Source organism: Mobula hypostoma, chromosome 4, assembly GCF_963921235.1.
Source record: "Mobula hypostoma chromosome 4, sMobHyp1.1, whole genome shotgun sequence".
NCBI lineage: Eukaryota > Metazoa > Chordata > Chondrichthyes > Myliobatiformes > Myliobatidae > Mobula > Mobula hypostoma.
Window position 1 is genome coordinate 63,795,102 of NC_086100.1, and position 12,077 is coordinate 63,807,178.

Sequence of the window (12,077 nt, forward strand, 5' to 3'; positions counted from 1 at the left end):
TGTTTCTTTGAGCTGACACAGTTGCTTAATTGAAGGTTTGATTCCTGTCCAATGACATGAAAATCAATTGGAAGATCGTTTCACATTGCATTCAAAGATTTCCTAACACAATTATCCATTGAATAAATAAAAAGTTGGTTATTTAAGAAAAAATTCTTACATTTCATTGTTCTTGGTCATGGAGAGCATTCTGACAGGCTGTATCACTATCTGGTATGGAGGGGCTACTGCACAGGACCGAAAGAAGCTGCAGGAGGTTGTAAATCTAGTCAGCTCCATCTTGGGCACTGGCCTACAAAGTACCCAGGACATCTTTAGGGAGCGGCGTCTCAGAAAGGCAGCGTCCATTATTAAGGACCTCCAGCACCCAGGGCATGTCCTTTTCTCACTGTTACCATCAGGAGATACAGAAGCCTGAAGACACACACTCAGCAATTCAGGAACAGATTCTTCCCCTCTGCCATCCGATTCCTAAATGGACATTGAAGCTTTGGACACTACCTCACTTTTTTAAATATATACAAATGTTTGTAGTATTTCTGTTTTTTTCACATTTTTAAAAATCTATTCAATACAGTATATGTAATTGATTTATTATTATTATGTTTTATTTATTATTTTTTCTCTCTGCTGAATTATGTATTACATTGAACTGTTGCTGCTAAGTTAACAAATTTCTCGTCACATACCAGTGATAATAAACCTGATTCTGATAAAGTTTTGTCTTCTGAATGTACTTAACACCAAGCAGGGGTAACAGTTGCCAGTAGACCATAAGTTTCTGAGGTCTTAATAATCAAATATTCCGTCATCATTGACCAATGACTCTGCTGGTGCATTGAAAGTGTCTACCTTCCCTTCACCAATGCTGGCTACCGAGAAATGGGAAATGGAACACATTTTTCATTGTCTTACTGTGAGCTTTTATTATTGAAACACAGTATTGAACTGCGAGGATAGGTTGGCAGAGAAGCTTTGTCTTGAAGATGTAAGGGCCATTCTCTTACATGCCTCATATAATGAGAGTTTGAACTCCAAGTGTGCACAAGAACCAGCTTCATCTGCAACCAGCAGCTCCACTAAGGTCTGAGTGAACTTGATTCTGGAGTATAATCACCGCTGGTTGATGTTTCTTATTAGTTTCACAAATCATCTCCAAACCTGTGGAAAGCCTGATAAAGATCGCAGCACTGCAGCGAGAAAGGTTGAAGCAATGATGTAGCCTTGTTTCACATGAGTCTTCATTGAGATTGGCCCAGTAGTAGACTCTTGGTTAGATGGAGAAAATAAAGAAGTAAAAAAGATTTTATGGATGACTGGATTTGCAGAGGGTGCTCCACGATCTCTCCTCATTAATGGGGTTAAAAGGTTAAGTAAGTTTAAAAATGGCTTGTATTGTCCCTGCAATTTTCTTGGAGATGTTGTATGGTGAAGATAATGCCCACCCTATCTCTAGACCAGAGGTTCCCAACCTTTTTTATACCATGGAACAATACCATTAAGCAAGGAGTCTGTGGACCCCAGCTTGGAACCCCTGCTCTAGACTAATGAAATCCACACTGTGATTTGGGAAGTGATTTTCCCACCACTAGGAGGTATAGTCTGGCTGGAAGTGGTTACAATGGAGGCCAGAGATGACTTTCACTGTGGTAGACATGAGAGGGCCTCTTTTGAGTTGCCACCATCAGAATTGTTTCCTTTCTTGAAGTGAGCAGGACAGCCAATCAGAAAGATCCAAGGGATGGCAAACTGAATGAAACTGAGGATAAGCTCAGCCAAAAAGAAATCTTAGAAATCTTGAATGATGTTTCAGAGAACCTGATCAATATCTTTATACTGAATCTTCATAATTTTTTTTGTTTTCTCTTCCTCTGTTCATATGGATAAAATATTAGATGCAAATACATTTGCAAAAAAAAGCATATGCATCCAATCTAACAACTGGAATATGAAATCCCATAGGATTTGTATTCAATCCATTGAAAGGTTTTGATTATTCAAAGCAAAACATGTCATACATAGACAAGCACAGTTCACAGAATTTTTTCACAACATTGCATGTTAATAATTTATTGGGTAGGTATGTATATGGGTTTAAAGGCGCCTTAGTGTTGAAATGTTTTGGAGTAGCTGGAGGCGTGAGATATTATTGTTGTGAGCTTGTTTTCAGAATTGTTAAATTTAAGCTTTCTCTTCATATTACAGTAAAATGCTAACAGGTTGATGCCAATTTCACACCCATGTAATGAAAAACAATTTGTATAATGCCATGGAAACAGTAAAATGAATGCTGTTGTCAAGGTTTAAAAAAAAATCAGCTTGCCATGGATTTAATCTTTTAGAGTTGATTGAAGATATAGGAAGTATTATGAGTGTGGAAAATAACTGAATTTTCTAAGTCAAGACATGAAGATACTTATCGTGGAATACAAATCATAACCAATGAATATGCATTGTAACATTCGACTGATTGTCTGATATTACTACTCAATTGCCTCTAGGCTTAAAAAGCAATGTTGTAGTTTTAGCAGTTTTATTTATTGCCATTCAAATTACTTGGTCAATTAAATAATAGACTGAAATTGTCAGGGGCTATTGGGCAGATATTGACTGACTCAGATTATTATTATTTTCCATGTTTTATTTTGTAAACGTGCATTTATTGGCAATTTAGTGTGACCAAAATTAAATATCCAGTTTCTATCCATTCAAAATGTAAACTATTCTCTCATGATATGTGGTGGACTTGGATTTACTGAGTGCCATCTAAATATTGTCTGCTAAACATATTCTGAAATGGAAAATACTATTTTCCTACTATACCAAGTTTCAATAACCTACATATATTGCAACACTATAACATTATCAGATGGCAATCCTAGTAGTTTTCACTTGATATTAATATTAGAAATAATTAGGTACTCTTTCCACAAAAAGTATCTGCTAAGTAAATTTTTAAAATGTTGAAAATTACACAGGATACACAACATCTGTAGTAAAAGAAACATGGTTAAGAAGATGTTTATTGGAAGTTCTGATAGGTCTTTCACCTAAAAGGTGAAGCTTTCTAACTCTGTTGATACATAGGCACAAATTCTTTCTGATTTGTAGAACTGAGCTTTACAGATCTAGTTTAATTGCTGACTTGAACCTGTAACTGAAGCTTCATTGTTAATACTCTTGTCTGAGACAAAAAAAAAGGGGTTGAGTTCCTTTCCAGAACATTGGATAGAATAATGAGCCTAACTTTCCAAAGTAGCACAGAATGCTGTGATTTGAAAGTACATCCTATCTTTCAGAGGGTAGAGTATAGTGAGGCTTCACTGAGTTTCTTAGGTAGGAGTAAAATATTCAATGGATTATTTAAAAGGAAACAGCCATCCTTCATTTGGAATTACTACAAAACTGGAGCAACACACACAGAGAAAATGCTGGAGAAACTCAGCAGTTGAGGCGGCATCTATGGAACTGAATAAACAGTCAACATTTTGGGTGAGATACTTCACCAGTCCTGATGAGTTGGCCAAGTACATTTGAAAGACCATATTGCATGCTGTAGATAGAAAATATAGGAGAATACAAAGAAAGCACATATCAAGATCAGCACTGTATTTCCCTCCATCATTCACCCTGCAGGCTACAATCACCTATTTGAATCAGAAGGCATAATGTTCTCTCAGGTAAGAAACAACTTCCGATGAGCTGGAAGCAGAATTGTGAGTTTTTAGTACAAAATTTTACTGTTGAAGCAAATAGATTTTAACCTGGTTCATCGCACTTACTTTAAGTTAGAGAAAAAAAACTATGTGTGCGTGTGTGTGCACGCACTTTGAATGCCAACTGTATGGAAAAGGCACAATTATTTCAATGACTGTCCTTATCAATTTATATTATTAGATTATATAAACAATATTTTATAACTAAGAAGTAGGAGCTGGGCTATTTTTAGGCACAATTAAAATGAAAATGAACTGTTTGTCTCTTGGCTGAGCTTATGAGCCAAGAGAGTGGAACATTTCTCTGAAATGCACGTTGGTAACAGTTGCTGCGGATTTGCATGCACCCTGCTAAAGATGAACGAGAATGGAGGGAGATATAGGAAACTTAAGGCACTCGCTTTAGAATGCGGTCAGGTACAGATCGCAGCTCTTCGATTACCCAGTCGCTTATTTTGACCAGGAAGCAAAAATAGAACGAATAACAAATTCGTTTTGATAATACCCGAAGAGTTGATGGTATATTCCCACGAATGTTGGGCGCTTCCAGCATCTATCTTTTTTCCATTTCTTTGGTATTCTTTACAGATTACGGTTTTTAACAATTCTGTCTTATTCTTTGGAAACTTAAGTAAGCAGTGTATTTCAGATTGCTTCTTTAAAAATAATTCCACGAGTAAACTTTGTGGTACACTTTCCAGTTTAATACTTACCGCTGTTAACAGGTGATTTTTGAATTATGGGAACTATCGCCAGGTGGCGCAAACTAATCAAAAAGTTGGACTTCATTCAGAGTAAAAGATCGTCTCTGCTTCGGATCAGTTGTACACTTCCACATTGGGTATCTGTGTCCAACAGGACAGAAACCACACTTCACTGAATTAAATTTTGGTAGAACCTTTGAAAAAGAAACAAAACTGAAAAATTAGGTATCTTGTAAAAGTTATTTACTTCAAACAACTGCTGGGGAAACTGTACTGAATAAAAGTGGATGAAGATTAAGAGACGTCTTGTAATCTTGAAATCATTTCACTGTCACAGATGGGCAAGGCATTCATGTATTTAAAGATATTTCTTATTGATGAATGGTGATTGAACAGAACACAGAAGCCCTGTCACTCGTGGATGAGTTCCGCTTCCTGGTTGATGAGAACTGAAAAGTGAGAGACTTCCCAGTTCTAGACTGTGTGTGACACACAGTGTACTTCGCATGGTTTTCATCTACCAGAGTGGGACAGTATCGAGCCTGCATCGACCATGGCAGAGACAAATCGCCGCTTCACCAATCGTCTATTCAAACCCGGGACGGCCGCAGAAATGAGGCAGAGCGCTTCGGTGGCCTTCAAAAGACCCTCTCTGATAATGGTGAGCGCAATACTTTCTATATAAGTTTGAACACGCAGTGACAGAGTAGAGCAGCGTGGACAGGGAGCTGGTAGCTAGCAATCGTCTGACAATATCATCATGGAAATCTGAACTTAACGGGTTGCCTTCAAAAAACAAACGTAAAACAAGGACGAGAGATGATTTCTATAAAATTAACTTTAGGTTGATAAAATAATCTCTGAAAAAAAACACTCCGCCTATGCAATCGTGTGCGTGGATTTGCAGGAACGCCGGAGTGTTTATTCCCCATGACTTATCGCTCTTTCTAAATGACGGTGAGTGATTTTCACGGGGAACTCCTGGGTAAAAAGTAAACTTACAGTTGGCAACACTGTGGCAACGCCCGAAACAATACCTCAGTTTTGTTTTATCATAAGTCTGACATTTTCTCGGAACCATTTAGAGGCCTGATTTTTATTTTGTTTTGTTGAACATTTTAATATAATAGGCTGAGTATGTACAATATTTAAATTATCACGAAAGACGAAGCGAAGTGTTAATATTTTTCCCCGAAATTTATGTTGAGAAATACAATTATGCTGAACATTTTAGCCAAAGCAAAAACATGAATTTATGAGGAATACTGGACCATTTATCGTAATTTGCGACTTGATTGTTGTTAGGATGTTGATTTCAGACAGTTTTGAAAATGTAGATACACGGCGCTGGAATCTGGAGCAAAAGAAAACGAAATGGGCATACTTTGCAGAGACTGTACTCAAGTTATTGACCTTTCAAATAAAATTAAAGTGATTGTTCAAATACAGTAATAGGAAATGACCTGTTCATTCAGTGGGACCCATGGAGTAAACCTATTGTGATGACATTGGCAGTCCTTCGGTTATTGGTGTTATCACACTTGCAGTAATGGCTCCAGTAATAATCTTCAAATAATATGCACACATTGGAAAAGAATGAGAACAGCCACGCTTGCTGCTCTTCCTGTCTCATACCAGCTCATTACAATGAATTCTTGATTCTGGAATTGTAAGATTCCTCAGTAGAAGGACCACAGTGATCTGCCAGTGGATATCAGAGGAGACCAGCACTGGCAATTTCATGTATGTCCTATGATATCACAGCCTGTCTGTTAAATGGTTGTGTTATCTCTTTATTACTCTTGTTTGTGGCAACAATCTGTCATGCCACTTGCCATTCATGAAGCCAGTGATATTGGTGCTCAACCTGCAAGCCACAAAAAGCAGGCAAGGAACTAAACATCATCGCAGAGCTGTTTGAGGGCAATATCGTTGGGAAATTTCTGGTAATTTACAAAATACATTATTTTGGAAAACATAATAAGTATGCTTCCTTAGTCAGGGAATACCATGGAAAAGAAAATGTTTCAACTTTGCAAACTGCATAGTATTTCCAATAACTTGCGTTATAAAATCTTGTGCATGCTATTTCCACTAGTATGCTATGCTGGCTGAGTTTTTATTTCCCGCTAGCATCTCCACCTATCTCACTCCTATCATTAGAACAGCTAGTAAACACTCTGCCCTCCAAATTACCTACTGCATCTAAATGTTGGCCTTCAATAACTCTGTACAAGCACATTGAAGCTGCTTTAAACACTTTTGAGTACATCCAGACCCCTTTTAACACTTAGAGTCATACAACACTACAACACAGAAACAGGCCTTTTGACCCATCTAGTCCATGCCAAACTGTTTTTCTGCTATCAACTGGTACTTAGACCATAGCCTTTCTTACCCCCACTATCCACGTACTTGACCAAACTTCTCCTAAATGTTGCAATTGATCCTGTGTCCACTATTTGTGCTGAAGGCTCTTTCCACGCTCCCACCACCCTCTGAATGAAGATGTCTCCCCTCAGGTTCCCCTTAAATATTTCACTTTTCATCCTTAGCCCATAGCTTCTAGTTCTCATTTCACTCAACCTTAGTGAAAAAAGGCTGCTCGCATTTACCCTATCTCTACCCCTCATAATTTTGTGTATTTCTACCAGGTCTCCCTTCATGTTCTTGTGACTCTGGGATCATGTTCTTGTGACTCTGGGAATAATGACTTAACCTGTTCAGTACTACTACTATGTCGACTCAGGCCTAGGGCCTGTTAAATGGATCTGTATTAACTCAGGTCCACAATTTCTTGCAACGTCCTTGCAAATTTTCTCTGTACTCAGTACAGAGAACAAGTCTCACTAATGGCTACAACATCGTAATTCCACATGCTGATCCATGTTCCCAGCTCATTTGCCTGGCTTACAATGTTCATTATATTGCAGTAAACCCAACTCAGAATATTAGTCCAACCATGCTCAAACTTTGGGTTACACACACAAAATGCTGGAGGAACTCAGCAGCTCAGGCAGCAACTATGGAAAAGAGTAAACAGTTGACATTTCAGGCTAAGACCCTTTATCAGGACTCGTGTGTTGCTTAGATTTCCAGCACCTGCAGATTTTCTCCTTTTTTTGTGATTCAACCTTTTGGTTCCTGTCTTTGGAGGTAAGTTTAGCATCTTCTTTCTCCGCAGTTACTCTAGTAGCTGCCCTGGCACTCTGGTTCCCATGCCCTGCTAGTCTCATTTAAATTGCCTTGAGGAGCACTGGCACTCCTTCCTGTAAGGATATTGGCTCCTCCTTTTCAGGTGCAAGCTGTTCAGTCAGTACAGGTCCCACCTTCTCTGGAAGAGAGCCCGATGATCCAAAAGTCTGAGCCCTCCTTCCTGTACTATCTCCTTAGCCACATGTTAAACTGTGTTGTCTTTCTATTTCAAGCCTCACTAGCATGCAGCACAGTAGCAGTCTTGTGATCTCCACCATGGAGGTCCTGCCCTTTAACTTAGCACTTAATTCCCTGAACTCTCTTTTTATGACCCTGTCAACCTGGAGTGGACATGGATCATGACCTCTGTTGCTCCCCCCCACCCTTAAGAAGGCTAAGGAATGCTATAAAAACTGGATAGAAATCTGTCTGATTTGCAATGTCCTTCTATTTAAAGTGCTCTTCATCCATTCTTAACTCTTATTACCATCTCTTGAACTGTGTCTGAAAAGCTTTGCACTGGTAGTCTGTGCATACAACTTGTGCATATGAAATGTCTCATTGCCTTTTATTTGTAATTTCATCAGAAGACTACGTAACTCCTGCGAATTGCAACAGCCACAATTATTTGGCAACAAGTCCGGAACTGGAAACCAGTTTTGCTGTGGCTGTACGAGTGCCCAGGAGCTATGCTTTTTCCTGATGAGCGACAATTGGAAACGCCAGATGAGCAATGATATTGTGTTCATTTCCACTGCAGATTCATTTCTGGTTGCCTTGGAATGACCAACAATTGGAAGTATAGAACTAACAATGGAACTAGGGACACCAGTGCACGACCCGCCCCACGATTCTCTGATCTCTGGGTTTACGGGTTGAAATTAATGCATCCCTGTACTTGTACATAATTATACTTTATCATTTGCAATTGTCAACCCATTATTGCCACATGATGACTGTATCTTAAAGCCAAATTCCCCTGGCTATCTTAACAGGATTCCATACAGCCCACACCTAAGACTTGTGCTGTCCCCTCTATCGGGCTTGAATATGCAGGGATTCAGCTCAAGTTAATATAGCAAAGGTATATGTAAAGATGACACAGGATACCAGATTGTCTGTAGTATCTTGTGTCATCTTTACATATGCCTTTGATACATTACACAATATATTATGCATCTGCAAGTGAGTTGCTTTTCAGGTGGGAAAATACAACTTCACTCATTTCCTCCACCTTCATCCATTGATGGCACAACCTTTAATCCAGTTGCTTGCTATAATTCTCTGAGTTAACCGAAGATATTAAGTCTTTCTGTTTGTCAACTGGATCCATATAGATAGCTCAGGTTTTTTTTTATAGTAATCATTCTGGATTATTTTCTTTTGCAATTTTCAAGAACTAATTAATGTATCTGAGTAATGATCTAAGTAATAATGCTTATAAATATCAGGAGTTCCTTTGCTATATTAATAAATATTTGAGTTGTGGATAGCTAAAATAAGGAAGGAGAAATGGATGGTTGCATTTCAGCAAATATACTTTAGCTCCTCTAGTATCTCATTCTTTTCAAAGTTTCTTCTTTAGAAGTTCACTACAAAGCCTTTTCACTCCTCTAAGTTTGCCATTTTCTGTCTATATGGTCTAGAAACTATTCTCACTGCAGGCAGAGTTAGTTGTGCAGCTGCTCAGGGATGGCCATGGTTTGTAATGAGTAGCTGGATTCACTCTACAAGAAGTACAAGTTGCACCAAAAACAGAAATGCTGGAAGAACTCAGCCAGCTAAGCAGCATCTGTGGAAGCAAATGTCTATTGACGTTTGTGTCAGAGATCCTCATAACAGAGGAAGAGTAGAGGGTTGTCAGTTTTCAAATCAGAGCAAGAGGAAGGAATGAAGTGTAAGACTAACATCTAAATGGAGAATCGACGTAGGTTGGGTGAACATGAGATTTTGCAGTTGCTGGAAATCTTGAGCAACGCACACAAAATGCTGGGGGAACCCAACAGGTCAGGCAGCATCTGTGGAGAGAAATAAGCAATCAATATTTCAGATTGAGACCCTCTTAATGGAGTGTCTCAGCCCAAGATGCCGACTGTTAAACTTGCTCCATAGATGGTGCCTGGCCTGCCAAGTTCCTCCAGTACTTTGTGTGTGGAATTCAAAGCCAATGTTTTCTTATCCATTCTGTCTAAGCAGAGATAGAAATTCAGCCTCAGTTATTGTTTACTCCATCTGTAAATGTAGAATAGCAGCAGTATTACCATGTGAATGCCAGTGCCAATCAAGACACTAATATATCTCAAACTCTGCAAGAGTTGAAAACTTTGCTTTTCATTTTATTTTATGAAATTTATCTGCATGTATGTCATTCTGCATCTTACTCAGTGGACTCACTTCCACAGTCCTATTCAAATCATCTATGGAAGTATGTTAGTTCTGGCTCTTAGCAAGAGTGTGATGATATTACTTGTGAAATACCAGCAGTTACTGTGGCCTGATCTACTTCCTTCAGCACAGTAGGGAAGGAAAGGAGGATATGTTGTAATATTGTTCATATAAGCAGCATTCACAAGTAGCTTGCAGGAGAAGGAATGTTTGGATAAAATATTTCCGAGTATGGTACCTTGCACCAACAAAGGGAGGCAAGAATAACGTGTTGAAAGAAGTGGAGTACACATATAGCAATGGAGCCAACAATTTCTAAGAAGTTGAATTCCTGCCACTTCTGGAAAAGTCTGGATAAAGAAGTAAATTACAAACAAGAGAAAATCTGCAGATGCTGGAAATCTGAGCAACACACACAAAATGCTGGAGGAACTCAGTAGGCCAGGTAGCATCTTGGGAAAAAACACAGTCAACGTTTCGGGCTGAAACCCTTCGGCAGGACTGGAGAAAACAAACTGAGGAGTAGATTTGAAAGTTGCGGGGAGGGGAGAGAGAAACACCAGGCAATAGGTGAAACTTAGATGGGGAGGGATGAAGCAAAGAGCTGGGAAGTTGATTGGTGAAAAAGACAGAAGGCCATGGAAGAAAGACAAAATGGGGGGGGGGGTGGCATGAGCACCAGAGGGGGGGGGGGCGATGATGGGTGGGCAAGGAGATAACATGAGAGATGGAAAATGGTGAAGTGGGGGAGAGAGGCATTACTGGAAGTTTGAGAAATGAAAAGTTTGAAGTATGAACATCAATTTCTCAAACTTCTTTGCTTCATCCCTCCCTCTCCAAGTTTGCATGGATCCACTACCTCACGGACCACCTGCAGTGACCACTTGCTTATACTTACCTGGTCTGGATGTGACGGGTCTATAGTGCTGGCCTGAAACATCCTGGACTCTAGTTAACAGAACCGTGGCAGAGTAGTTAACATAGTATTGAGGAAACCATGTCCCCAAAATGGTAATGATAAACTATGACAACAAGCAAAGTCTCAAATTCTGCTTTGTAGGCTGTCAAAGCTGGAGGGCATTGTAAGTTTCTGAATGCCTCTGAATCATTCTGCTGGTTGTCTCTATGGAACCCGGAAGTGATGTGGACTGATGTTTTGAATCAAGGGAGTAATCTGGGACTTCTGCATCTGAAGATGCACGTGTGGAATTTCCAGACTTACTTTCAGTTAAACAAGCAAGTTATGATGCTGCTACCCAAAACTTCTGGCATTTATCAGTAATATCTTGGCCTATGAATGATGCAAGGTGTCAAATAGCCCAGATGTCTTCCTCCCAGGGTATTAACTATAGGACTTCAGTCTGGGCATGCTCAAGGGTGAGAAACAATGTGCAGAGTAGTGGAACTTCTGGCAGAAAATTAATTATATGGTGAACACATCTGTGCGATTGGGGCCAATCATTTTTGTTATTCCTGTTAAATAAGTCATATCATGTAAGAATGTGCAGGGTATTGTGCAGAAAAAATGCATTACATGCAGTTCTGTAAAGATTCTTACTTTGCAAATTAAGTCCTGACGAAGGGTCTCGGCCTGAAACGTCGACTGTACCTCTTCCTAGAGATGCTGCCTGGCCTGCTGCGTTCACCAGCAACTTTGACGTGTGTTGCTTGCAAATTAAGTGTTTGATTGCAATTAAACTAAACCACCATGAGTTCAATAATATACTTTGAAATTATTAAGATAAAGGAGCTAGGATGATTGTTTTGACATTTAATTAATGCAAATTATAAGGAGTGAGTGGGGATGGGAATGAGATTTACTGGATGACCTTTACATGATTATGCCTTTCAAATTTGAATTACATGAAATATATATGGCCTGAATGTTGCAGCAATAAAGAAAAAACAACCAGGAGTTCTATAGTTTCTATAAAGTTCTGGAAAGAAATGGATCCATCAGGCAGACTCAGCATGGATTCAGCAAAGGCAGGTAGGCAGGTCCTGTTTGACAAACTTACTGGAGTTCTTTGAGCATATAACAAACACAATGGATGGAGGGGAACAGATGGACGTTATT

General features: G+C 39.2%; 1 protein-coding gene across 3 annotated transcripts in view; it reads left to right on the forward strand.

Moving 5' to 3' along the window:
* Nucleotides 1-4,875: 4,875 nt before the first annotated feature.
* dock10 (dedicator of cytokinesis 10) overlaps nucleotides 4,876-12,077 on the forward strand; it is a 299,700-nt gene continuing 292,498 nt past the window's right edge. For 2 of the 3 annotated variants that reach the window (XM_063045867.1, XM_063045869.1), the window contains exon 1: nucleotides 4,877-5,081. In XM_063045867.1, coding sequence (XP_062901937.1) covers nucleotides 4,974-5,081 — 108 coding nt within the window. In that variant the 5' untranslated portion in view covers nucleotides 4,877-4,973. Of the gene's footprint in view, nucleotides 5,082-12,077 lie in introns of all 3 variants that reach the window. The other variant, XM_063045871.1, reaches the window with a different exon arrangement.